This window comes from Naumovozyma dairenensis, chromosome 7 (genome assembly GCF_000227115.2).
Source record: "Naumovozyma dairenensis CBS 421 chromosome 7, complete genome".
In the NCBI taxonomy this organism is placed as follows: domain Eukaryota; kingdom Fungi; phylum Ascomycota; class Saccharomycetes; order Saccharomycetales; family Saccharomycetaceae; genus Naumovozyma; species Naumovozyma dairenensis.
Genome location: NC_016485.2, coordinates 22133 through 49956, shown reverse-complemented (window position 1 = coordinate 49956; position 27824 = coordinate 22133). Strand labels below are relative to the sequence as shown.

General features: G+C 33.6%; 13 protein-coding genes and 1 non-coding gene across 14 annotated transcripts; 9 read left to right on the top strand and 5 right to left on the bottom strand.

The window, feature by feature from the left end:
- Positions 1 to 32: 32 nt before the first annotated feature.
- YEF1 (NADH/NAD(+) kinase) lies at positions 33 to 1829 on the bottom strand (the record flags this gene model as incomplete). Its single annotated transcript, XM_003671000.2, has 1 exon — positions 33 to 1829. The coding sequence occupies one exon, from the start codon at positions 1827 to 1829 to the stop codon at positions 33 to 35; it is 1797 nt and encodes a 598-aa protein (XP_003671048.2).
- A 506-nt stretch (positions 1830 to 2335) lies between these two features.
- Positions 2336 to 3952, bottom strand: GDA1 (guanosine diphosphatase; the record flags this gene model as incomplete). The annotated part of the gene is made up of 1 exon (XM_003670999.2): positions 2336 to 3952. One exon carries the CDS (start codon positions 3950 to 3952, stop codon positions 2336 to 2338), a length of 1617 nt encoding a protein of 538 aa, XP_003671047.2.
- A 788-nt stretch (positions 3953 to 4740) lies between these two features.
- GTA1 (Gta1p) lies at positions 4741 to 8190 on the bottom strand (the record flags this gene model as incomplete). Its single annotated transcript, XM_003670998.2, has 1 exon — positions 4741 to 8190. One exon carries the CDS (start codon positions 8188 to 8190, stop codon positions 4741 to 4743), a length of 3450 nt encoding a protein of 1149 aa, XP_003671046.2.
- Positions 8191 to 8540: 350 nt separating this feature from the next.
- Positions 8541 to 8999, top strand: IES6 (Ies6p; the record flags this gene model as incomplete). The annotated part of the gene is made up of 1 exon (XM_003670997.2): positions 8541 to 8999. One exon carries the CDS (start codon positions 8541 to 8543, stop codon positions 8997 to 8999), a length of 459 nt encoding a protein of 152 aa, XP_003671045.2.
- A 1132-nt stretch (positions 9000 to 10131) lies between these two features.
- On the top strand, positions 10132 to 11574 carry FRD1 (fumarate reductase; the record flags this gene model as incomplete). The annotated part of the gene is made up of 1 exon (XM_003670996.2): positions 10132 to 11574. One exon carries the CDS (start codon positions 10132 to 10134, stop codon positions 11572 to 11574), a length of 1443 nt encoding a protein of 480 aa, XP_003671044.2.
- An 865-nt stretch (positions 11575 to 12439) lies between these two features.
- NDAI0G00240 (uncharacterized protein) lies at positions 12440 to 14344 on the top strand (the record flags this gene model as incomplete). The annotated part of the gene is made up of 1 exon (XM_003670995.2): positions 12440 to 14344. The coding sequence occupies one exon, from the start codon at positions 12440 to 12442 to the stop codon at positions 14342 to 14344; it is 1905 nt and encodes a 634-aa protein (XP_003671043.2).
- Positions 14345 to 15079: 735 nt separating this feature from the next.
- TCA17 (Tca17p) lies at positions 15080 to 15535 on the top strand (the record flags this gene model as incomplete). Its single annotated transcript, XM_003670994.2, has 1 exon — positions 15080 to 15535. One exon carries the CDS (start codon positions 15080 to 15082, stop codon positions 15533 to 15535), a length of 456 nt encoding a protein of 151 aa, XP_003671042.2.
- Positions 15536 to 17660: 2125 nt separating this feature from the next.
- On the top strand, positions 17661 to 17731 carry NDAI0Ltrna3G. The gene has a single exon. It is a non-coding gene; the product is annotated as a tRNA-Gly (tRNA).
- Positions 17732 to 18520: 789 nt separating this feature from the next.
- PRP39 (Prp39p) lies at positions 18521 to 20485 on the bottom strand (the record flags this gene model as incomplete). Its single annotated transcript, XM_003670993.2, has 1 exon — positions 18521 to 20485. The coding sequence occupies one exon, from the start codon at positions 20483 to 20485 to the stop codon at positions 18521 to 18523; it is 1965 nt and encodes a 654-aa protein (XP_003671041.2).
- Positions 20486 to 20708: 223 nt separating this feature from the next.
- On the top strand, positions 20709 to 21557 carry NDAI0G00210 (uncharacterized protein; the record flags this gene model as incomplete). The annotated part of the gene is made up of 1 exon (XM_003670992.2): positions 20709 to 21557. The coding sequence occupies one exon, from the start codon at positions 20709 to 20711 to the stop codon at positions 21555 to 21557; it is 849 nt and encodes a 282-aa protein (XP_003671040.2).
- A 440-nt stretch (positions 21558 to 21997) lies between these two features.
- On the top strand, positions 21998 to 23203 carry NDAI0G00200 (pheromone-regulated K(+) transporter PRM6; the record flags this gene model as incomplete). Its single annotated transcript, XM_003670991.2, has 1 exon — positions 21998 to 23203. The coding sequence occupies one exon, from the start codon at positions 21998 to 22000 to the stop codon at positions 23201 to 23203; it is 1206 nt and encodes a 401-aa protein (XP_003671039.2).
- A 193-nt stretch (positions 23204 to 23396) lies between these two features.
- Positions 23397 to 24518, bottom strand: MRP7 (mitochondrial 54S ribosomal protein bL27m; the record flags this gene model as incomplete). Its single annotated transcript, XM_003670990.2, has 1 exon — positions 23397 to 24518. The coding sequence occupies one exon, from the start codon at positions 24516 to 24518 to the stop codon at positions 23397 to 23399; it is 1122 nt and encodes a 373-aa protein (XP_003671038.2).
- Positions 24519 to 25442: 924 nt separating this feature from the next.
- HRB1 (mRNA-binding protein) lies at positions 25443 to 26837 on the top strand (the record flags this gene model as incomplete). The annotated part of the gene is made up of 1 exon (XM_003670989.2): positions 25443 to 26837. The coding sequence occupies one exon, from the start codon at positions 25443 to 25445 to the stop codon at positions 26835 to 26837; it is 1395 nt and encodes a 464-aa protein (XP_003671037.2).
- Positions 26838 to 27450: 613 nt separating this feature from the next.
- Positions 27451 to 27750, top strand: NDAI0G00170 (uncharacterized protein; the record flags this gene model as incomplete). The annotated part of the gene is made up of 1 exon (XM_003670988.2): positions 27451 to 27750. The coding sequence occupies one exon, from the start codon at positions 27451 to 27453 to the stop codon at positions 27748 to 27750; it is 300 nt and encodes a 99-aa protein (XP_003671036.2).
- Between the last annotated feature and the right edge of the window lie 74 nt (positions 27751 to 27824).

Genomic DNA, 27824 nt, shown 5'->3' with positions numbered 1-27824 from the left:
TATTTTAGTATTAATGTAGTAATAAACTTCAATTAGTATGTTTCTAATTGACGCACCTCATCCACGTCACCATTAAAAGCATGTAGATCGTCTGCCACTTCATCAGTTATTGCACCGCTGTAGTTCTCGATCTCATTTTCAACTATACTATCGTCTTCATCGTCGTCACTACTACTACTAAACGTTTTTAAAAACGTAGTATTGTCGATTCTCTTTTCTATTATATCTTCCTCATCAGTATCCAATATGTTAGCGTCCTTATGTTCAGTAGCCAATTTTTTCCTATTTTTAAGAGAGAGCATATGTGTGAATGATTTTTGTTGATCTCTGACGTTCCAATTCAATGTTCTATTAATACCATCGAAAAACTCATTAGGAGATGATTCCACTGTAGGGAAGGCGTACGGACTTGCAGATATAGTAACATAATCACCCTTTTGTAACTCAAACCTTCCTTTACCATCAAACGATGCCCAAGCGGTCCCCCTCGACTTTAATGAGACTTTAACTTTTAAGTTCATATTCTCAGGCAAAACGATTGGTCTAAAACTTAAGGTATGAGGACAAACTGGAGTTACTGAAATAGCATTGATACTTGGGTACATCAAGGCACCTCCAGCACTTAAAGAATATGCGGTGGATCCAGTGGGGGTGGCAACAATTAACCCATCTGCTTGCGCAACAGTCATCAATGAACCATCACCGAACAATTCCAACATCGAAATGAATGGACTTGTACCTCTATCAATGATTACTTCATTTAGTACGTGATGCGTGGACATTAATTCCATAATACAAATCTTCTTACCAGTTTTATGATCATATTTTGGCTTATGTCTATGGTATATTTTACATTCCAATCTCATTCTTAAATTAATCTTAATCTTTCTTTCTAAAATTTTTCTTAAGTCCTGCTTAAAATATTCGAAATTAAAATTGGTTAAAAATCCTAATGATCCTAAGGAAAATGAAACCGTTGGAGGGACTGATTTTTGGAAAAGCGATGAAACGAAAAGAACAGTCCCATCACCACCTAATGTAATACATAGGTCGAATAAATCATTGTTTTTCTTGACAAGTTCAGAGTTCCAATATTTGATCCTTGCTTCTGTGCAATTAGTATCATGACAAATTTCCTTTGCCGCAAATTGACTGGATTTTTTGAAATCGTCTTCCACGTAAACTACTAAGTTAGGAAAAGTAATTAACAACCACTCTACTAGTTCTCTTGTCAAATAAATCAAAGAAACATCCGAGATTTTTGTTACTAAAATCAAATTTTCCACATTTAAGGAAACTTTTGTTTTGGTTAAATTTTTACTCAATAACCTTACACCATATGCAGTAGAAACAAACTCTAAATGCTGTTTACTTTTAGCACTACTGCTCGATCTATGCTTCATAGTATACTTTTCATCACCTTCATTATCCTGTAATGCGTCTTCTTCAGTTTGTTTCTTCCGATTATTAGATATGGTTCTAATAATTTCTCGTGTGGTTTCTAATTCATCTTGTTTGGAACTGGTAAGCTCTGAGACATCATCACTGTCATCTCTGGAGTGTAGATTACCCTTCAAAATAATTTCGCGTCCATCTGGTTTTAATATTTTGGTTACACATCGCCTGTCGTCATGTCCTACAGAATTATATCCACTCTCGTCTTCATTTCTTCCATAATGATGCATTTGGGACGTGGCCAATAGTTGATCTGATGATCCTACAGCGGTGGTTGCTTCACTATCATTTCGACGTAGATTCGTGCTTGACATGATTCGATTGTCCTTTGAATGCAACGAAGTGCCAGTTTTCAGATCGGAGGTAATTGCCATTACTTCTTGTCTTCCTTTTTTTATGCGGTTTTTTTTTTGGTTGGCTCGTTTCTTTCTCTTAACGGGTTCTGTTTCCAAGAGGTATTCCTATAAGCTGTTTAAGATAGTATTATGTAGTGTACCACAACCAACTTAGTTCCTAATACAAAGTCGAATAGAAAGTGGGAAAAAAAGGACTACGTACCAGTGTTCTTTTCTTACTCAACACTTTATATTCCCCTTTTAGCTTATAAATGTAAATTCAGGGCGGCCTTATAATTTTCCAAAATTTTTCAACTGCGAACTCCGGTTTTGTCTTTTGTCTTTTCTTTTGCTTCCCCTCGAGCCCTACAGAAGCCACTCTTCTTTACATTAGAGTCTAGTAAAGACTTTACCTTTGTAATCTATATGTTTGAATTGCGTTAAAGATTAGTATACAATACATTTATATTTACTTACTTATATTATAATGATAATGGTCTGTCATACGCTCATCGCGTTTTCTTTTCACTTTTTCTTATTTAACGTTAGTTGATTTGCTTCACTTTACATTTCCAGTTATCGGATTCTAATAATGGCAAAGATGCCCCTAAACACCATCCCAACTCATTACCAGCAATAGTCTGGGCAGTCTTTAGTTCTCTATGTAGTGGTATATCATAACCGGTATGTAATAATGACACTTGGAATGAAAGGTCTAAACAGAAATATGGATCCTTTTCTAATTCTTCCAAAGAGCCATCAATACCACTTAGCACACTATTCCAAGTTTGTTGACTGTCACAAACCAATCTTGCCAAATCAACCAATTCGTTTAATGTGAATGATAATGGCATACCTAATGGACGAGTCCTGTCATAAAAGTAGGAGAAAATGTATAGATCGTTGGTTTCTTTGAAAGTACGGACTAAAGAGGGTTGATGTACACCATTGAATGAACATGGTGGGTTGCTACATTTGGCGTCCTTATTTAAAATATGATCAGCCAAGAATCTACATTGAGCTCCAGCTGGTACCTTTGGACCAATGAAATCAATGATATAAGTTGAATCACCTAATTTAACCTCAACATCAGTGGCGTTCACGTTTGGTGGTAAACATGGAGTAGATATTTTATTGTTTTTAGATTTGAAATCCCCTTCGACGATACTACCCTTTTTAAGGGCTGATTCTAAAAGAATAGAGTTTATCTTATTTCTTCCTTGCATTAACCCATAACCTAAATGAGAAAATTGGTATAAAGTATAATCGTATCCACCAAAATTCAAATCATACTTATGTTCACCATCGATCATCTTCTCTTCACCGGGGAAAGTTGGTTCAAAGACAATTTGAGTAGAACCACCACCCAAGTCGAAAACAGCAGTAGTTGGGATCTTAGAACCTGTACCAATATTTCCTAACAAATAATTAGTAGTAATCCAAGCATAGACACCTTCATCATCACCACTCATAATTTCTATACCAGCAGAACCTTCCACCACAGGGAATGGATAATCGTTTTCTAAATGTGATCTAACAGCTTGTAAAATCTTAGAAGATTTCGCCTCACCTAACAATCTTAAACCAGCAGTAGCCTTAACAGCAACTGGAGTACAAGAACGTTTATCTTGTGGAACAGCTTCCAAAGCTTTTTCCAATAATGGATCTAAGGACTTGGCAGCACCTTCAGCATCTGTATCAAATGATGATAAACCTGGTTTTAGCATTTCAAAAGTTTCGTTGATCAAAGTTGGTGGTTGAGTACATGTATCAAATTCATAAACATGAATACGAGAACCAGTGGAACCGGCATCAATCATTATCACGAAAGAGTGATCTTTGGTACATTTGGAACCTGAAGAAGAAGAGGAGGAGGAGGAGGCTGAAGAAGAAGAGGTTAATTTAACGGCATCTGCTACTTTTGGATTTTTGGAGTCAGTTTTGGAATCGGTAACGTAACCTGGTTCATTAGATATTGGTAACGTTTTGAACTGTGTTTCCTTGGTATCTTCCGGCGGAACAGAGGGTCTAGTTGCTGAAGATGCTACATTTCTAGCGATATCAATAGTAGTTTCTCTAGACGATGATCTCAATAATAGAATCAACATCACAGCTGCAAAAGCACCGATGAGGAATCGGTAGTTTCTGATCAAAGCGGCCATTTTTTTTTGTGGTTAATGAGAGGTATGATTCGATTTCTACCTCAAGTATGCTTTGTTAGTATTTTATGGCTATCACCGGCCTTTATTATTTATATTCTAATGAAAATCTCTGGACCCTTAGTCTTCGAAGAACTATAAATATAACTTTACATTTGCATACGTAATGATAAAATCGTGTCGTGTCGATTCGAAATTTTTCACTTTTTTTCTTTTTTTGCGGAGATTGGAAAAGTTCAAAACGCGAAACCCCGAAAGTACGTAAGGTTACGTTGTTGGTACCGATCGAATTCCCCGCTATTTCGACCCGGTCCAAATCAAATCGTTTGAGAAGTCACTAACAACGATGACGCACTGAAAGCACTACAGCTCTTCTAACACCCAATTCCCTCCTCGAGAAAATTTCTTCATTTAAAAAGAAGCAAAGACTAGACGTCTTTTCTTCTAATATATCTTCCTTTCTTTACTTTATATTATCTATTTTATTTACTATATAGAAAAATCTATCTAGAAATACACACAGAATTCTCTTAACTGCTTGTGCCTTAGATCAGCTTACTTTCTTCCCTTTCTTCTTTTCTTTGATAGCCGCGTCTTTTAAATCGCTATCAACGTACGTAAGCTAAAACAAACGCGTAAACAATATATATTTTTTGCAGTATTGTTTGTTATTAAATATTTACATATGAAAATAGTATATAGTTACATGCTGTAGCAACTCATATCGGGGAGAGGAACAGGAGTTACAGAGAGAAAATGTTAGTTGAGGTATAGAAGTCTTTGTATTACTTTCACGACTGAGTATCGTGCTGGTTAGGTAGTTTAAATAAACTGTTCATTGTAGTTCTTGATAATAATTTCGACATTTTCCTTGTAGAAGAAGAGCCAGCACCGGGTTCTTTGTCTTTAGCTTTCTCTCTGCTCTTGTCTTTCTTGTCTTCTATTATATCTTTGTTTTTATTTAATGATGAAGCAGACGATGAAAATGTGGAATTTGATCCACCGGTATCCAGAGCCACATTCACATTCTCATTAGTATTATTATTGTTTTGATATGTAGACGTAGAGGAATGAGTAGATTTATGAGTTAAACCGAGTTTCGTACCCCAACTTGTTATGCTATTAGAGCTTTGATTTCTTATATGTGATGCTTTCGATGCAGATGCAGATGCAGATGCAGACATTGGTTTTGCTTTCTTTGAATCATGAACTTTTCCTTTATTAGTCGATTCAACTTGATCTGTTGGCGAGGGCGCAGTTAGTCCATCCATCATGTTAGATGGAGTGGAAGGAACTGGCGACATAGTATGCCAAATTTGATTAAATGATGGGGATGTAAATGTAGCTTCATGGCGTTGATGTGGTGTATTGGTATTGTTAGTAGCGTTAGAAATGGTACTACTATTTCCATCGATATTTGTAATCAGATTATGAACATGAGAGACGGAACGATCATGGTGTCCCATCTGCTGTGAATTTGAATTCTGTGGTGATAATGTATTAGAGAGCACTTTCATTTCACTGTTACGTGATGACATCATATTAAGATGATTACCTGAAATGTTTGCTAGCAAACTTTGTGATTGATTTGTTCCGATATCTCCTCCCATTGAGATGTTTCTTAAAGATGAAGACACTTGATTGTTAATAAATGGGGAAGACGTAATATTAGTAGGTGGTATGGAAGGTGGTGAGGATAACGTGTTTTGATTTGCCCAATAATTATCAAGTTGATCAGTAGTGAATCCCTTTGAATAATTACTTATACTATCCGGATAATCTGTTTCATCATAAATGATATCTTGCAAGCCACTGATAAGATGGTTTGCATTATCATAGGCAAATGCTTGGTCTAAGTCATTACCTGCAGATTGTTCTCGTTGCAACACTTGATGTTCTTGAGACGGAGATGATAATACTAATGGCGACTGCTGTGGAGGTTGCTGCTGCTGTTGTTGTTGTTGTTGATTAGCTATTGACCATTGGAAATCAGGATTAGTTACCGTCGTATTCGTTATCACCGTTGTTGGAACACCGTGAGAAAAGGAATTTTGAGGATTCAAGATGATATCTGCGTTATTGATGCTGTGATTACTTGGTAACAAAGACGAATTAGTTGATACCATTGGTATTAAATTTGTTCCTTGATTTGGTGATTGCATTTGAGCAGGGTCAAACAGTTGATTACTAATTAATGGCATTTGTTGATTATTTGGCAGCATATTCAGATTTAAATCTGTTGTGTTTAATATTGGACTACCATTAATATTGTTAGTATTTATTTGATCTTCGGATGATAATAAGTTTGTTGGCGGTGGATAATGATCTCGTGATTGAGATGTATTTACAGTAGCTGGAGGATTGTTATTATATGGTTGAGCAATTAAAGTTGCCATTAAATTTCTATTATTAATACTAATGTCATTAAAATTATTTTCTAAGTATTCAATTCTTTTTGTCATTCTAGACCTTCTTATTTTCGCTTTTGAATCAAGTTCCTGATCAATTTTCAATTGATCTCTAATTAATTGGACAAGCATTGAATTGTTATTAGCAGAAAATTTACTCAGTAATTCTTCACCATAGTTTGTTAACAGTCCAGATCTTTCCAAAGTTTGATCATTTATTTTCTTTAATAATGAATTTAATGCTACGATGTCTGCTGAAGTGGTAATTGGACCTGATGATGAAGGCGAGGGTGATGATTTCTGTGATTGCTCTGTTGAAATGGAAACATCATTTATAATATCTGCATTATTAGATATATCATCATTATTAATACCATTAGTTTCTTCTGATATAGAAACCCAAGAGGAAGAGTTATTTTGTTTGTTCTTTTTCAAAACATTCAACTTTTTATTTGAATCATCTTGTAAATTAATTTGATTTTGTAAAATTAAAATTTGATTATTTAAGTTTTTGATATTTTCATTTGCGTGATCCATCAATTTAGAATATTTTTCGTTTAAATTTTCCTTATTAAAATCATGAAATTCATTCACTGACCATAAATTCATTTCCTTTTGCATCTTTAAGATTTTGTCATTTAATTTGGCAATTTTTTTATTTAGTTTATCAATTTTCAAATCAGATAATAATTTTGAATTCTCTAAAGATTTGATATTTGATTTCAAAGATTTTCTTAAGTCAATTTCATGATTCCAATGAAGTTTCAAATTATCTAATTCCAATTTTAGTTCTAAATCAGTTTCTTGGAAATCTTGTAAGATTGATTGCTTTTGATTTAATACATCATGTAGATCTTCTTGTGAACAAATTAATATTTTTTTCAAATCATCAATTGAATATGATTCTAGATCTTGCAAACTGGTCAAACTAGTGTAAGAGGGTAAATTGGTAGCCGAGCTGGTGGTAGTGTTCAAAGTAGAATTAACTAATGGGGATGATGTTGAGTTGGCGTTTGATGGAACATTTAATTTTGATAATGATACAGATGAACCATGCGATGAGATTACGAAATTGGCATTTTGTAAAGCAGATTGGAAATTGCCATTGTTATTACTAGCATTATTAGGATAAGGAGGAATAGCAGTGTTTAACGTATTTCTTCTCCATTTCCTTGTTTTTATCATATCATTTTTCTTATGATCAGAGGTATCAGAGTTAGTGTTAGGATTACTATTAGCATCTGACGAAGAGGGATTATTAGAATCGATTGGTTGCATATTGTCATGCATTGATAAAGAGTTCATGTCTGGATTATCCATTAAATTGCTTGTTGATGCAGAAATAGAAGGGATATTTGTATTGTTACCTGAATATTTCGTTGCCGATGAAGAAGTAGAAGCAGATGCAGACCCGGAAGACGACGGCGATGCTTTCTTTGTCATACAAAAGATGGATGGTAATTTATTAATGAAACCCATTTTATTTATGGTGATAAAATCTAATTGATATTGCTTTTCAGGTAGCAAGTTGGTAATAGAACAACATGTATATAACGAGTTTGAGTTATTTGGGAATATTGCGATTTGAGAATTATTCAGATATAACAAATAATGTGATATAGGATTTGCGTTAGGAGATTGTTTCAAAGGCTCATTTTCCCAGTGTATGGTAATGGAATTTGTAGAGATTTTATCTATGGAAACCTTTGTTGCAGGTGGAGTCTTAATCTTCAAAGTCGAGACGATATTGAAAACTGGAATTGACAGGAATTTCAGCAGTCTGTATGAGAGCCATAACAGCGCCATAGCTGTGAATAAAGTGTATACCAGCATTTTTCTGATTCGAGATCGTGGTACAAAATAGTTTGATCTTATTTTAAAGGGAAAATGTCTCTTATAAACGGATGTCCAAAAAGTGAGTCTTTGTTTATACAACTTTGCTTAGATCTTGAAATGTTCTTTTTTGTATAACTTTAATAGTGTTGAAATTTCCATATTTCTAACAAAATGGAAAAAAAAAAAAGTGGGACAACCAATATGAAATGAAATGAACCAGCCAAGCAATCAAACAAGTAAGCAAATAACAAGAAGTGTATAAGTTTAGAAGCTTGCGTTTCTGTAGAGGTGATTTTAGTATTAAGATTGATTAAAATATAAAGGAATAAGTAGCGCACAGGATAAATATGAATAATAACAGTAATAACAATGCAGCAAATGATAACAGATTGGAATTTATTAGGAAAGTGACAGAACAGAATACACTTCCAGTTCCCTCTCCATTCAAGAGAGTTCAACAAAAGAAATCTAGAAGGCATAAGGCAGTGAAGCAATTATTATCAGAAGAAAACAAAAGAATAAATGCTATATTTCAGCAAGAACAACAAGACAATGATGCCGATAAGAATATCAAACATAAACGTCTTGTACCTAAGGTAACATATTTTAATGTGGATGCCCCACCATCTTTGAGACCGCCAAAGAAATATTGTGATATTACAGGGTTGAAGGGTCCATATAGATCACCAACGACTAATATAAGGTATCATAATGCTGAGATTTATCAATTAATTGTGAAACCAATGGCTCCAGGAGTTGATCAAGAATACCTAAAACTAAGAGGTGCTAATTTTGTTTTGAAATAGGTATATTGCTTCAAACCTAAATGTAAGAGTGTTATTTGCATTTGTATGGATAGAAGTACCCACGGGCTATATACACATACATACTTTCATTAAAATAGACAATACAATATTCATTCTCGAAGGATAATGCGGATCTATCAACAGGTATGGTCTTTATCGTAAGTAACTAAATTTCTATGTAAAATCTAGTAAATCTAGTTTTTATTTATTTACTTTTCAACCTGAAAATGCAAGAATATTCAAGTATGCCTAAAAAACCAATTCGGTAAATCTGTGTCATATGTAATTTAATTTTTTAGTGATAGTTTCAGGACGTATAGATCCTATTAATATGTTCAGGTATAATAACTAAGTTAGCTTCTGTTACTTATTTTCTATAATAGGAAGAGAAGGATAATAATGTGAATATCTAAGGGTTCCTAGATATCTATCTTTGAACCAATTATGATAAGAAGTTCTTGAAAAGATCATCAAGTTCGGCGTACTATTCAGCTTATACCATTATATTATTGTGTCTCTACAAACCTAGGTATGGTTTAAAGAAACTAAAACAACTCCACATATAAATAAACCAGAAGAAGGTCGAGTCATTGTGCGAGATTAATATTATTGCAGTGGCAAACACTGCAAACCCCTGTCAAGACAAAAGACAATAGCGTATCAAGATAAAACAAAATGGAAAGAAACAAACAGTATTCGGTTATAAGCCCAAACGTATATATATTAAGAATGAATTTACTTCCAGAAGTTGAAACTTCAAGAACAATCTCAATTGGAAGACCCGTATGGGCTCGTGGCGATCAATTGAATCTCCAAAGTGTCAGACACCTTTTTTCCATTTCAGTTCCCCTTCGCTTCGCTTAGTAATTTTTCTTGACGCGTACGGTCCCGTCACCTGTGGAAACAGATACAATCGAATAGAAAGGAAGCCACATTTTTCACTTTCAAAGAATCCTCTGTCTGTCTGTCTGTCTCTCTCTCTTTCGTACAGATTCTTTTAAGTTTTATATAAATTGAACACCTTCTTTTATCGTTCTCTTACTGTCTCTTCTCTGTTCTTGCAAAAAAACTCTTGCAATTCATCTTGTTCTATTCTTCTCGAAGTGGCTCACCAGGACATCAATCAAAGACAATGGCATCCACTATCACTACCGACTTGAAAAACCTCTCAATCTCTGAACCAGTAGTCATCATCGGTTCCGGTCTAGCTGGTCTTGCATCTGCAAACCAATTAGTCAACAAATACAAAATCCCAATCGTCATCTTAGAAAAGGAGTCATCTTTAGGAGGAAATTCTATCAAGGCTTCGAGTGGTATCAATGGTGCTCATACTACTACTCAATCCAATCTAAACGTAAATGATACTCCTGAATTATTCTTTAACGATACCACGAAATCTGCAAAGGGTAAAGGTGTTGAGACTTTAATGGATAAATTGGCTAAAGATTCACACTTGGCCGTGGAATGGTTACAATCTGAATTCGATTTGAAATTAGATTTATTGGCTCAATTAGGTGGTCATTCCGTACCAAGAACTCATAGATCATCAGGAAAATTACCTCCTGGTTTCGAAATTGTTTCTGCTTTATCTAAAAATTTGAAAAATTTGGCTGAATCAAATCCTGAATTAGTTAAGATTAATTTAGATTCAAAAGTAACAGATATTAAAGTGGAAGACAAGAAAGTCACTGGTGTGGAATTTATCAACACTCAAAATGATAAGGTTGAAACTTTAAACACTTCAAATGTCATCTTTTGTTCAGGTGGGTTTGGATTCTCCAAGGAAATGTTACAAGAATATGCTCCTGATTTAGTAAATTTACCAACAACTAATGGTAAACAAACTACAGGTGATGGTCAAAAAATATTATCGAAATTAGGCGCTGATTTAATCGATATGGATCAAATTCAAGTTCATCCAACTGGGTTCGTCGATCCTCAAGATCCAGAATCTCATTGGAAATTCTTAGCTGCAGAAGCATTGAGAGGGTTAGGTGGTATCTTATTAAGTCCATCCACAGGTAAAAGATTCGTCAATGAATTAGATACAAGAGATGTCGTCACTGAAGCCATTCAAATTCAATGTTCTAAGGCAAACAATAAAGCTCTTTTAGTACTAGGTGAAGGTATCTATGAAGATTTGAAAAATAATTTGGATTTTTATATGTTCAAGAAATTAATAAAAAAAATTACTTTGAAGCAAGTTGTCGAAGATTATAAATTACCTATCACCAGTGATGAGTTGGCTGAACATTTAAACCAATACTCTACTGCAGCAAAGGATACTTTTAACCGTCCATTAGTAGTTAAGAATCTTGGTGATGAAATAACTTCAGAAACTAACGTTTTCATCGGGGAAGTTACTCCAGTAGTTCATTTCACTATGGGTGGTGCAAAGATAAACACAAAATCACAAGTTATAAATAAAGATGGACAAATCTTAGCACAGGGTTTATACGCTGCAGGTGAAGTCTCTGGTGGGGTTCATGGTGCAAACAGATTGGGTGGGTCTAGTTTATTAGAATGTGTCGTTTTCGGTAGAACTGCTGCTGATAGCATTGCAAATGTTAATTAATGAAAAATAAACAAATAAACAAATAAACAAATAAACAAACAAACAAACAAACAACAACAACAACAACAACAATTGAACCCACATACATACCTCTATGCGTAGTATATATACATGAAAATAAATTTTTTTGCTCAAGCATTCATTCAATACACTAGAATCAAAACAAGTTATACATCCATCATTATATATCATATAGCAATTGATTACAATCGGGTCTTAGTTGCACGCATAGCTTCGTATGTAATGAAAAACTGAACTTAGGTAAGTCCAGGGCCTTTGTTAGCCAGGGGATATCCAGGAATAGCTGATGATGAATTTTCTGACGTTATTATAGATCCTTCTCTACATACATGGCTATACAAAACTAATTTATCCAGTTGCAACATAACTTGAGATTACTGATATGGAGTTATAATACATTTGGAACTTGGGACTCCCAAGTTGGGAGTTGATCTTGAATATCTCGTAAAGCCTTAACGAAAAATAACGTTCAGTAATTGCAAATCCTGCGTTGTTTTCATTCTTCCAGAAATTCAAATACTTTTTCTGGTTGAAGTACCACTGGTAATGAACTTATCTTTTTGCAATCACTAATAGGTATATACTTGCTTATCAATCGTAGCATGTCTAGCTTCCTTTCTTTCATTATATCTTCTATCAGCAGAGATTTATTTCTGTGCTTTGTGCCTTAGTAATGGACATTCCCGCTCTCAGCTCCATGCTTAATTTTTTAAAGGAATGTTCACCTGGAACTGGCCTATATAATCCTCTGCAAACATACCATATCTGCAGTCTTCACTGCAAATAATAGAAAAATGAATATAATAACAAAGTAACATGCCGGAATCACTTTTAATTGATCAAGATGCGTAGGTACGGAGATATTCCTTTACCGGTAGTATTTGACAAGACCTTAACGGCATTTAAGAACTGTCCAACAAGAGATTTGGCTGCTGAGATCTATCAATATGCTGTGTATATTTGTGAAATGTCTGATGCCATAGATGGAGATATACCCTCCAAGGATTGGATCAAACAAAAATTAAAAGGTTATCTGGATGAAACAATAGAAGAATGTAAGTATATGAGGAACAAATGTCGTCCCTTTGATCAATGGCAAAAAGTTTTTGACATTAAAAGAAAATTCGATATGCGATTGGCATTATTAACTGGCACAATTGGATACATCGAAGATGGGGACGAATATATATCTTCAAAAGAACGTGGCCTTGATATGGTTAGTTCATATAAATATACCATCATTGAAATGATTAATCATGAGGTGAAATCGTTAAGAGACTTTTTTCAAGATGCCTACAGAAATTATGTTATACACGATGTTAAAAATGCCTATAATGATGCAGTAGAAATTTATAATACAATTGAAACTTTTGAAAGAATCCGCTCAAATAGAAGAGAAGAACCTTATTATGATTTATCGGAATATGAAGGCGGGTTTGGACTATCTATTGTCACGAATGGTATCAGCGGTTCTTTAACGAAGCCACTCCCTATTGGTGAAATTTTACAAATTTTTGAAAGAGCAGTGAGATTGGAATTACAATTTTCTTTAAAAGGTAGTGCATTAGTAAAACATCAAGCCTTAACCAGATTTATTAAGAATTCTGAATTGCTCCTTAAAAGTTTGTCCGGGGTGCAGTTAACTGCAGATACTATTTGCAGTTTAATAGAAGCTTCTTATAATGCTGAATCACCGGATTCGTTCAAAGAGGCTTTTATAAATGAGCGGAAATCGTCATTTGTAGATGATTTCAACGATATAATTATTAAAAACATTAACTTAACGGAGCCCAATCAAACTAAAAAATCTCATCGGTTTCCCTTTTCCGAAGGTACTCAACAATACAAGGATAGACTTTTACTTAATTTAAGAACTGCATTTAAAGACTCTGTGTCTGATATCCCTTCGTTTAACAAAAAATTAATCAAATATTGTAATTTGAAAATTAAAAGTAATTACGACGAAATTCGAATATATGCGGAGAAAGAAGGGGTGCTATCCAACTCTGACCGAAAATGGGTCAACTGGATGAGGCTGTTTTTCCAATATTATGTACCCACTAATACCAATTTTATTAATCAATATTACTTGCCGAGTACATTAAAGAGAATACTAATGCTTAATATGGAATATACAACTTTTTTCAAAAACAAACGTAGTATTGAAGCTGCATTAAACAAAGAATTCACAAAGTATTTGCCAATTGAATATACACCAGTTAATGAACTTATCCAACAGGCGCTTCATATGAAACCAGAGTTAATAAATAATGATGAAACTTCATTGTTTTTACTTCATCTAAAATCAGAAGGATTTGGATATGGTTTACCAGATCATTCCAAAGATACTGTCCAACCATTATGGTTACATAAATCATTCACTGATACTTGGCAGCAGAAAAGAGATGAATATAAAAAACAGGGGAAAACATTACATAATAGTTTTGGGATGCATGTCATGGAAATGTCCTCTAACATCACATTAACAGATAACCGATGTTTAACTTTAGTCGTTAATCCTAACATAGCGGCAATTTTATACCAATTTAATGATGCTGATACTATACCAGTTTCTGTACTAAAGGAGAAATTAATGGTGGAAAGGAACCAAGAATTACAATTCAATGCCAGCTTAAAGAAATTACTTAGACATGGAATACTGTTGTTAAATAATAAGCAACTTACTTTTAATGATGATTTCAAACCTAATCCGCATGAAAACGAAACAGGAGTTTTAAAGCTTATGTAGAGGAACAATCCGGAATCGAGACTAAAGTTAGTTTTTCTACAGTCTTACTATAATCAGTGGGTAATGGACAAAATTAAATCTACTACAAAATACAAGATAAAGTTTCTGTTCTAAAGCTGTAATCTATCAAATTTGTCAAGTAGTGTTACAACTCGAAGTTCTCTTTCATCGTTACTATAACATTTATAGGATAAAAGAAGGGCATGTACGCAATAATCAATATTCATCAAAATATTTATAGAATTAGTAGAGACGACCGGCCACACACTTTTACGAGTGTTTTTTTTTATCTTCAGGCAGGAAAGTTTTTTACTTCGACTTATCGCTTAATGGCATACTGTTATAAATGTATAAAAGCTTACTAAAACTCCTGCGGACTTCCAACTGGTTCTGAATGTGAACGTTATTCATATTCTGACTTATATATAGACTGTAACGTTAACTTTATTGAACATCAACCGACTTCAGCAATTTTGTCTTGCCTAATTCGAATTCTTCTTATTTTATAGTTCGAACTTCAAATTTTTGAAAACTCGGAACTTTCTTTCAATTGCAGAATCTATGCACATACTATAACGCTAAATTTCTCTCATCGATCATTCGAGTCAGTTAGACTATTCTAAAAACCTCCACAGTTGGACGAAGCACTTATTACAAGTCCACATAAAATAGATTTGCAATTAGAATAACAGCGACAACTTTTCAATTACAGAAAATAGCCAACTCCATATCGTAATGTCTACAATTATACCGTCCTTCATAACAGTCATAGATACCAGAGATGTTCCCATTATTGTATTTGTGCCACGACAGGAATCTGATGATGTCAACAAAGTGCTAAAATATAATACCTTTTCCAATATTTCTCTCGATTATTTTGAAAGTCGATTGATTAATTGGTCTATCACTGATGATGTAACACCAATCAAGTTACTATTCCAATTAGAAGGTGTTTCCGTGTTCGGTATGTTCATTAAGCAGACAAATCTGAAAATTGTTATTGGATTCACTGGTAATTTGCCAGATCCTACGGACAATGCTCTCGTTGGTATATTTAAATCCGTAAGAAAGACTTATATCGACATTAAATGTAATCCATTTTTGAATTATTCCTTAGATGATGGTGCTAACCAAGAATTGAAAGAAAAAATAGATGCAAAGTTCCATGAATTATTTTCATCGAAGATTTAAATGTGAGATGTTGATCGAGTAAGAATTATATATCGTTACAGCATTCGACAATTTTTTATCTGGAGAATTCAGGACAATTTGTAGCTAAACATTCATAACTTACTCAGGTAAAAATCAAGAAATTGAGATACTGACATTCCAAAAGACGGATTACGCTAAAAAACAAAAACAAAAATATTTTTGTTCATTAAGCATCAATAATGAAAAGGATTACACCTAATGAACTTCACGTCAAAAGAGCTATAAAAAGCTCGATCATTTTAGCAATGAAATAACATGATGCATAAATTCTAATTCTTTTCCCACAAAACATTAACAAGTTAAAGAAAAACTAACATTCACGCCCAAAACAAAACAAAACAACAAAACTTTACAATGCCTTTCGTCAAAGAATTGCCCTAGCTAGACACCAGTTTATTCAAGCCAATCAAAGTTCGTAACACTGCATTGAAAAACCGTGTCGTCATGCCGCCATTAACCAGAATGAGAGCCACCCACCCAGGTAACGTTCCAAACGAGGAATGGGCTGTCGAATACTACAGACAACGTGCTCAAGCTGAAGGTACAATGATTATCACTGAAGGTGCTTTCATTTCCGCTCAAGCCGGTGGTTATAACAATGCTCCAGGTACCTGGTCTAGATAATTGGTTGCTGATGATAGAACCTTATTAGGTTACGGTAGATTCTTCATTGCCCATCCCGATTTAGTCGAAAGATTATCTGAGGGTTTGCCATTAAACAAGTATAACAGAAATACCTTTCACGCCATGACCAAAGAAGGCTACTTAGACTACCCAACTTACGAAGAAGCTTTGAAATTGGGTTGGGATAAGAACTAAGGTAGATCTATTCTTTTTCTTCCTCGTTGTTGAACTTTACCCTTTATAGATATCTGAAAATTTATAGAAAAATAATATATTTTTATACTTAAACAAAGTCCATTTCCTTCCTGATTTGTGTGTTATGTCTCATTGAAACATATAGTATTTACGCGTGCAGTGATGTTTAAAACATCATAGTTTTCTAAAATTATTATGAATGCTATAGTGTGATTATTTAGGGGAAATTTTTTGTAGAAATCTATACAGAATATACTATTCTCAAACGATAATCGAAGTACTACCCTTGAAAGTCTTGGAATATTTTTAAATGTTGGTTTTTAGAAGATATGATATGAAGTACACAAAAATAGAAATAGTATCGCGCGGTTTGTTATTGAGCATTCAATACAAAGCACCGACCTCCTCGAAAGCAGCTAAAGCAATAACAGCAGTTTTAGTGACACTAAAAAGAGCCAGAAATGGAAAACTGTTAAGAACACTGCCACTTGCACGTAACTCTGTAATGAAGCATACTTTAGGGTAAACCAAAAGAAAGTCGATGCAAGAGTTATACCATACAGGATCCAGGAAAATACTTCTCATTTATCTGTAGTTACATAGTTCCTACTGGAATATATGGTACATATACGTCTATTTGCTAAAAGGACACTGATTTACAGACACACAATATTCAATATTGAATATTGTCGTAACGTACGGTAGATATGCCAAGACGACAAGGAAAAGGAAAAGTTTCACGATGAGATATCATTGAGAAATCAAATCTATAAGATAAATATATATATATATACGTTGTATATAGGACTCTTTGGCAAATGCGAAAGGAGGACGACTGCCTATACCTTGAAAAAGTGTAAGTAACATTAATACACATATTTCTCCCAATTTAACTGATCGAAAGGACAGTTATGGCTTATTTCCAACAGTTCCTAATAATCCTGTGTTATTATATGAGTTCAATCATTCTAGATTAAGATTTGTACTAATTATGAGGTGCAATAAGAGTAAATTAATATCCTTGCTTAATGAATGAAAAAGAGTTCGGTTTATTACAAGTACCTTTATCTTCGATAGATTTTACCTTCTGTCCCTGATTACCCTACAACATGTCGTGGACTTTCTGCTTATCTTTTCATTTTCTTGAGTAGACATCCAACCTAAAAGAAAAAGTCTGTCGTATTATAAAAATGGGAGCAACCGAATCATATACCCAGAGGATTTTTTGTCGAGCTAAAGTTTCACTATATTAAACCCTATATGGCGCAGAAAAAACCAATAAAAAGCGCAGGTGGTTTAGTGGTAAAATCCAACGTTGCCATCGTTGGGCCCCGGGTTCGATTCCCGGCTTGCGCATTTTTTTCCTTTCCTTCTAAAGGAACTGCACCTAATAAAATAGAAATCATACGTGACACAATTTGTTTTTAAAAAAAGAATATTTATTGGCTGGTTACTTTCGCCTAATTAATCTGATATTAATGGTAGCTAACCTTTTAGAATATTTCTGTAAAATTTCATATGTGTATGAATGAATTTAGCCCGGACCAACCCATCTTCATTACATAATAGACAAAGTAATACGATAGAAGATCGGGAAGATTCTCGTTTAATACGTAGATACATAACGATAATTTACATATAGTGGATACCCTATTAAGTAATCAATAAATACAACAATACGAACAAGGAACTCTGACACTCAAGAGCACACTGGCAACTATCAGGTAGAGGAACAGAGAGATCCTGACTTGGCTCTAGTGCTTCATTAGCATACTTGATCTATATATACTTTCCTTCAACTGAGTTCTCAGTCCATTTGTCGTACTAATTACTCGTAGAAACATTCGTTCTCTTTGAGAATCTTATCCCTACGTTATTATCTACGCTGGCCTCATCTTGTAGTCTTTCATGCTCCGGAAACACATTGAAAGGAATCACCCAATACATTGTGGCGTTCACCAAGTGTGGTCCTCAAAATATATCACAATCTTACCTTTTTAAACAACTAATTTTATGATGAGCAAAATAGCTTAACTGCTGTAGTTGCATTTGTTTATCGACCATTAAAATTCTTTTGTACAGATCATGGTTCTGTCAACAAAAAGGCGATCTCCCATTAAGAGATAATACTTCGTCAATTGTGTATCAATTATATAGTTTATTCAAATATTCTTCTGTAAATATATCTTTAGACTTACCAATGTGATTAATTTTTTCCAAATTCTTGCAAATTGGTGATGGCGGTGGTACATTTTTGAATGACTTCGAGTCCCGGTCCAATATTTGATTTACAATGTATGGCCTGTCAAAGATGATACCGACGTGCCCATTTTCCCTATATTGCTTAGTCTTGTACCATTCTGATCGCAGCGTGGTATGGTGTTTTTCAGGTATCCATTGAGGGTCATTGATTTTGAATTGAGATTGAAGTAGTGGATCGATTGTGATATCATTAGAATTCGCACTCGTATCTGATGTTTGGTAATCGTTCAAGTTCGAATTTATCAAATAAAAAGATTGATAGTCAGTTAAGATATCATTTATCGTTGCCGTTGGTAAAGTAATTTCTTTTCCTAAATTTGTAATAAACTTGTTTAATTTAGCAAAATTTTTTGTTGATTTTTCAAATTTATAATATGTTGACCAGAATGTTGTTGATGATTTTAAAGCTGGCAATTTACTAAAATAATTGAAATACTTCCTCGTCTGGATTATATTTTTTAAGACTAACCAGATTACTTTAATTAGCTCTACCACTACAATTGAAAAGTTACTCTGGTTTATCATGTCATCTATTGGATTTTCCTTCTTAGGTTTATTACTCAAGAAATTTTTTATGGTTGAATCTAAAAATGAGGCAAACGATGTCTGTTGACCCAATATTTCTTGAGACGTCTGTTCAATACTAGAAGGAAAATCATGTCTTTTCAATAGTATTAAATATTCAGTCATGAGCCTTGGTTCATGTGGCCACATTTGTATTAGTTCAAAAATTGCTTCCGTAAAGATAACGAACACATATTCCTTTTCCTTCCTATATATGGTTTTCAAATAAACAATGTAATCAATACGATATTCTTTTAACTGCACTGGTAACATCTTTGCACCTCGTTGATATAAGTAAATTACATCTTGTAAAGTAAAAAATGATTCGTTTTCTTTTTCCTCTTTCATATTAACTTGCGTTTTCATCCATTGAGTGTAAAGCAACCAAAACTTTTCAATATATAAGCAGGGTATTAAACATCTTTCAAAAATATATTTTATTAATTCTGTTTTCAGACCTAAAATGGATTGGTTTTCGATAATAAAATTTAGATATTGTTCCCAATTTTGAATTTCTTCAGCCGATAGAGGAGTTAAATTAAAGAAATTTTGTCTTATTCTTGACTCATAAACCCACAGTTTATTAACAAGATCGTATGTTTTCTTGAATTTAACTTCTAATTGAGGATCTTTGAATGCATTTGTAGCATTAGGTCCATGAAGAAAATTCTTATATGCTGTACAATACTTGGCATATTGATGTAATGGTATTGTAATTAGTTCTTGGTATATTTCATTAACCTTGTCCCATTGTTCCTGTTTGGATTCAAACTCTATATATTTATCCCAAAATGGATGAGACAAAAAATGATATCCTACTAAAGTTCTAGCTACGAGAAAGTTCGATCGTATTAGATCCACTTCATCGGGATTATTTGTTAAAAGTACATTCAAATAATCACACCATAATTCTAAACTTGTTGGGAATGCTTCTACAGATTTTGCTAGGGTTGCTATGGACTTTTCTAATCCGTACAATTGATATTCTATAGCAGTGAATTTCTTCCAGTATCCGAAAAATAGTGGGTATCTTTGTAAAATCTGATAAAATATTATCTCAATAGACTGCTTGATAGTATCATTTGGATCCTTGTATTTGACCACTAGTTGTTCAGTCATTGCTATCAATTTGTTCAAAGTATTAATGTCATCCCATCTAATTTGTCTGTAAGCATCGACAAAGTCTGGATTTTCCTTCAAAAAAGATGCATCCAATCCTTTTAAAGCATCGGTATTTTGATCAACTCCTGCACGCAGAATCCCAGCTTCATTAGGTATCGACATTAGTAATGTTCGAGGTTTTTGTATAGCTGATAATATATTGTCCTAATCCCATTTGAATAGGTAGATATATCTTATAACTCTATACATTTTTCACTCGCTTTTTCTTTCACTTATCTTACCGTTTGTGACAAGGCGCTTCTATTAAGTTGCCAACATTTTTTATATACAAAATGGGAAATGACACAATATATGAGGAATATATTAATTCTTTTCAAAGGTATCAATGCAAAAGCCTTCGATTAAGTATCAAGGAAGAAAAAAACCTAATCAGCGACTGCAATTTACTCTTTATATGTCAGCAGGTACTTCAGTGACAGATAAATGGCCTTCTCCTACTGTCAGTTCGATGTTCTCGACACTGAGAGAAAAATGCAAACAGATTACTCAAGTCTCTTTTTTCAGTGGGAAACATAATAAAAAATTCAAAGAGATCCTCACTACTTCCGATGTTGTCCATAGGCCCTTCACTTCTCAAACCTCTATTTTTGATCATAATGCGATGAATGATGGTTTACAGAACACAGACAAGCCGGTTTATAACATGGTAGTACCTTATTCAAAATTTCCACCATTTGTAAACGAAATATTTCCAGTGGAAAATTTAGAAATATGGCATTTAAATGCTCCAAATGGACCTCTCCCTTTGGTGGATAAAGAAGAAGTAGAAAGCCTAAGACATTCATTCGAAAAGCTTAATATAGTACAAATTTCAATAGTGACAGAGGTTTCCGTGGAAGAAGAAATTTTTCTGAAGGGTTGTTCAATACAAAACATGGATTCCCGTATTTCAAAGAAGCTGGTTGAAGTTAAATCAATAAATAGGATAAAACCAATGGGTGAAGAAAAACTAATAAATAATGTAAAATCATTAATAAAGGACAGAATACACATTACAGAGTTGGATAATACTTCTAAAACATTTCTATTAAACACCTTCCTGTTAGAGAAATTTTATCATGAAGAAAATCAGTTTAAGAAAACTGTCATGAAATGGTTTGAAGAGCAGAATAATCATCCGAATTTTTATGAAATTCAATACATGGTAAGAAATAATGTATCTCCCTCAATATAGAAGAAGTTCACAAAAAAGCTGTTCACTAGCCACTTTAATGTTTAATATCAAAAGGGATTTTATTTTGTATTGTTCAGTTTTAGATTTATCTTAGCTTAAGATACCTTTATTATTATTTAGTAAATACCATTCATAAAATTAAAGAAGGAACGTCATATTAAAGTATTGTGACGCGCCCAGAATCGAAACGTGACATTGCTGACTTGGAAAATGTTTCAAGATAAATCAAATATGATACATGCTTGAAACAGTTTCCATTATCTAATGAATATAGTAAAGATAGTCTTTTGTTAGTGACTGAGCAATATATTCATTGACCTATCATTTATAGAAAAATAAAAGATATATTAGAATATGTGGATTAATATACTATAACTTCAAAATGAAATGAATCTGCAAATTATTATTTTTTAAGAGGTCACAAATGAATTAGTTGAATAATGATTTACAAACCTAATTGGAACTATCCATCAAACAGCAGAAAATTCGCAGAATTTGATATTGATACCTTCAAAGTGGCCAATTTCAAGACCTTATCGAATTATGTTTTATTGATATGGGGGATTTCCTTTTTGAAAACAGCTCTCTTAATATCAGATATCTATACATGTATTAAGTTACTAGCATTTAATACATGGTCAAATGATTATGTTAAACCATTTCTTCCGTTCCGAATATCTAAATGGTTGTTTAGTACATGTATTTTAATCTCAGTTCTGTTACTACTTTACGATGTAATCAATGGTTTGCGAATATATGGTACAAAAGTCATTACAACTTGTTATATGAATAATTTTGCTCGAACTTCATTATCTCTATCAAATTACTCTGTATTTTGCTTCTTCGAAAATATAACGCCAGATAATAGACTTCAAAAAATTGCATTTTTTAGTTATTTTGAATTAAAAAGTTGCTTGAGGTTACTTTTAGCTGACTCACCAAGACAAGTTATAAATGGATTAACTTTGTGGTCAACATTAATAGCAGTCAACAATAGTGGAGATGATCCTCAATCCAGTGATTTAAAGAAATTGGAATCATTGCATGGTCTTATTAATAAGATTAAAAGGATCGGAGAAACTAATCATGAAGAAGCTGTCATTTTATCATTCATGTTATTTTCATTTATTCTTTGGACTTTTTTCATTTCTAAATTCATTGCAGCTCTATGCTGCTTGTATTATGTCTATAAAAGACTAAAGAACGAGTATCATTTAAAGGGTGGGCTTAGGGAATATATTTGGATCACCATCAATTATAATATTGAGCGTTTAATAGACAAACGATTATTATCCGAGGACACCTCTTTAGAAAAGGAAACATATGTTTCTTCTGACATAACATGGGAACGACGTCTGGGTGATCCGCAGGAACGTATACCTTCAATGATTATGGGTTCAAATTTACAAGCATACAAGCATACTATAAAGGGTCCATATGGAATGATTGCCGTTCATAATGGCTCGTCAAAATATTCATTGGAGAGGATTAGAAGTTGTTCATCTGCAAATACTTTACCAAGCTACTATTATAGTACACCTTTAACAGAAGCAAATATACTGACAATCGATCAAAATAATTGGGAACCAATGCATGTATTTACGCCTGCTAAAGCGTATTTTAGAGATAATAACTATTCGTATTAAATATCATAGGGGGTATTTTTTTCAAATTCAAAGAGTGTATTGAAATTGTATCAGGATTATATCGAACTTTTTTTTATATACAAGTGGATCATAGTCAAATAAATAATACATAAGTAGAATATATACTTTTATAATTTTTCATTTATTTCATATTTGGTATTTTTTGGAGTGAATATATATCTTTTCTTTTAATTCAGAGTTTGTTGAGAAATGCACTATTCGTTCTCACAATTGTATCTACACGGTGTCTTTCATAATTGAAACGTTTTATTATAGTAATTTTTTTCATTGTTTTCTTATCAATATTTTTATCTTTTATTAATGTATCTTCCAATGATTCGGACATGATCGGTTTTAAATATGTTCTTCTTAATTTGACTTCCTCTGACAAGGTCAAAAATCTATTTGCATCATTAAATAATTCTTTAATTGCCTTCCTGTCCTTCTTAGTTTTTATTTCAGGGAAGTTGGTTCGTAATTTATCAATAAATTCTGATTTTAAATTGTTTCTAGTTTCCTGCGATAAATACGGAATTAGATCTAATTTATTGGAGAATGAAACTGATTTATCCAATAAGGTCGTTAGTTCAGCAATCCTCGTTTGTTCCTTTTCAATAATGTCTTGCGACCATTTTTCTTTTTGTGATTTCAATTTCATATTCATTTCAAGGTAACATTTGGAATAAAATTGAGCATCTTCAAGTGGGAATCCGTTTTTCAAAGAAGATCTCAAACGGGCCAAATATTTCGTTGCTAAAGGCAAATCTTCCTCATCAGTAATTGGTAATTTAAATTGATCTTTCACCAGTTTGGAATATTGATCTTCTAGTTCAACTCTCTTCGAATCACGAGATTGTAATTTTTCTAAAATGGAACTTTTCAATAAATCTTGTTTCCTTGGTAATGTTTCTTCTTCCATTTGAGCTACTTTTTCGTTCTTGATCTCAACTCTTCCAAATCTCCTTACATTTGGAGCAAAATGGTCCTTTGGTAAACTATAATCTCTACTTAGAGCCACGCCAAGGAACTTCCTTTTTGGATGGAATGGGTCCAAATAATATCTAACAATACCTGGTTCCAAAGCGAACAAAGTATGGTCTTTCCCTATACCGACATTTTCTCCGGGATAAAACTTGGTTCCTCTTTGTCTCATCAATATTTGACCTGTTTTAACTTGTTGTCCTTCATATTTCTTGGGACCCAGTCTTCTACCTGCAGAGTCTTTCATAGAGGTTCTTGAACCAGCGGCTCTTTTCGTTGAATGACGCACTTGCTGCACGATCACACATGCAAATCTCTTAACCAAGGAGGACATTTTCACTGACTAGGGTGCCTCTTTGACCTTTTATATAACTACCTTCCAGGAACGAACTCACTCACAACTTTTTTCAACTGTCCCTTAGATGATATTCTCTTATTCTTGTAATACGGGACTCGCATATAAATATATTCAAATATGCTATTTGCATTAGTTATTTTATCGAGAAGTCTTCCAGAGGGTAACCCAAAAATTTGGCAACGGAGAAAGAAAAATTTGAATCTATATTATATGAGTGTGAATAATAATATATACGTACAACAAGAAACAACTATTTCATGCTAGTTATTGATTTGTAGTCGCATGGGTTAAACCAAAATAAGGTATATTGACTGGTATTACTTAATTCACAAGTTGGTATTATATTACGCCTGGGCTTATTTTGTTTGTTTATTGCGCTTACATATCCGTTTAGTAAAGCTGGTATAAAAAAAGATGTCTGATTTAAATGTATGTTGATGATAATTTTGCTAAAAAAAGAATATCTCTTTGCTTTTCTCTTCATCATTATGCTGCTTTCTCAAGTTTCTGGTAGATGTATGGTACTATGTTGAAGAAAAGAGAACGGGGATTTCTTTATTTATTTATTTATTGTTGGGGTTGCTTAAATATTGCCGTTGTTTCCTTTGTTAGCCATTCTGGTACCTGCTTATATTTTTGATGCCTTTTTTTCTCTTTTGTTTTTAAATTTCTATATGATATGTGCTGGTTCTAGTTCTGCTATTTTTGGTAACATTGCTGTCGGTAAAAAGTTGCTTACTTCCATCTAAAAGAAAAACTTTAATTGTTTTATTCTGCTATTTTTACTAATACTAATATATAACTTTAAGAATGATTGATTCTGTTTCTATCATTTTTACTCTTCTTTTGTCAATTTAGAATGGTCAACGTAGTAGATCAAGGTCTCCGGTCCGTCGTCGTATGAGTGATGATGGTCAACGTAGTCGTCCAGATGACAGAAGAAGTTATCGCTCAAAACCTAGTAACGATTCATATGTTTCTTCGAGTAGATATGACCGCCCCGACAGAGGATACCGTAATGATAACGGGTATCGTAGAGATGATAGAAGAAACGACAAAAGATATGATGATCATCGTGGATACCACGGTTCTAGAGACACTGGTAGGTTTCAAAGATCAGGAGGTAGAGGTAGAATGGATAGAAGAAGTGACAAAGGTGATTACGGTCCTGTATTAGCAAGAGAATTGGATAGTACTTACGAAGAGAAAGTGAATAGAAACTATTCCAATAGTATATTCGTCGGAAACTTAACATACGATTGTACTCCAGAAGATTTAAGAGAATATTTCTCTGGTATCGGTGAAGTGGTACGTGCAGATATCATTACATCAAAAGGTCATCATAGAGGAATGGGGACCGTCGAATTCACGAATTCCAAAGATGTTGAAGATGCCATTCGTCAATATGATGGTTCATATTTTTTGGACCGTCAAATATTTGTTAGACAAGATAATCCACCACCTGATGGTGGACGTAGTTCAAGAAGATCCGACGAATCTATTTCCTCATCACGCGGTTACCAAGACAAATCATCATCATCGTATGATAGAGCACCCTCAACTAGACAGCCAAATCGCCAAGGATACAAGGTTTTCATTGCCAATTTACCATTTTCTATCAACTGGCAAGCTTTAAAGGATATGTTTAAAGAATTTGGTGATGTTTTACGCGCCGATATCGAATTAGATTCTCGTGGTCGTTCTAGAGGTTTTGGTACAGTTATTTTACGTGAAAAGAGTGCAATGGAAAAGGCTATTGCAACGCTTAATGGTACTGAAATGGAAGGAAGGAGGATAGATGTCAAAGAAGGTTATTCCAACCGTCAAGATCCAAGCGATTATAAATATGGAAATGACTACAGGAATGACATTAATACTGCTCCAAATCACGACCAATCAAGAATGGATGTTGATGAAGATAATCAAATGCCAAATATTGAGACGGAACAAAATCCAGTTGGCGCAAGAGCTATTCCAACTCAACCTAGTTATGCTCCTCCAATTCTTAAAAATTCTACTTTCACAGAAAATGTTACTGGCAGCGGTGAACGTAACCATTTAATTTACTGTAATAACCTACCAGCCTCCACAGCAAGAAGTGATTTATACGATTTATTCGAAAGTATCGGTAGAATCAGCAATGCAGAATTGAAATATAATGACAAAGGTGAACCTACAAGTGAAGCTGTCGTAGAATATATCAATTTAGAAGACGCTGATGTTTGTATTGAAAGACTGAACGGTTACAATTATGGTGGTTGCGAGTTACAAATATCGTATGGTAAACGTTCTTAAGACATTTTGGATTTTTAAGTGTTCAAACCTGTATCATATATCTATTACATAAAGAAGTTTATATTAATCGAATTTTATCAATTCAGAACTTTACATACATGATAGGTATAGTCTCCGTATACTAATTATACCTCTGTCTCGTGTATTTCTGCCATGTTCTCAATGGTATTCTGGCTTAATCGAAGATTTAACTTTAAAGGATATTTTATACACGCTATGCACCGTCGCATCTAAAATTTGGAACAGGAATATGAAAGTAGTGTTACTACGTAGTTAAAAAAATCATCGATATACGAAGCAATTCCTTACTACCTAAAGGAGAATACATAACCCTAATATACATAAAGGAAGTATTCTAATTGTCAACCACGCCATGTTCCTTGGCTTCAATACCAAACATGTTAAGTTTATTGCCCTATTAGTGATTTTCATAATCATATTCGCGTTCATATACATACGCAGGGAGTCAATTAGTATGTCATATCAAGCCCATTTCTGCAACCTTGAAGGTATTATACTGCATTGAGTACACGAACTGCCCATTATACTAACGAACAACATACTGTTCTTTCTTTTGTTATAATGATTACTTCTAGAATTCAAAATCAATGAAATGTATACCAGATTTAGGTACCGCCTCGGAGGACGAATAGAACTTAATGACTCTTTTGTAGATGACTTAGAGCAAGGGTTTAATTCAAGACATTTCGATATAATTTCCAATAATGTGGATGATGAAAGGTCTGGATTAGATGATGCCACCAAGGAAGAGATTAGACGAATTATGCAAGCTCAAAACATAAGCTTCGATAAGGCTAGATTACTTTATACAGAGAGACAATTCAATGAAAACGGGATAGCTAGTGATGGAATGCCGTTAGATCCCAAGGCTGTCACTTTTGGAAGACATTGATCCTATGTTTTCTTACAGAAAAAGTGAAAAGACAAAATGTTTCTTTTTATAATACATATTTAAATATCTATTAT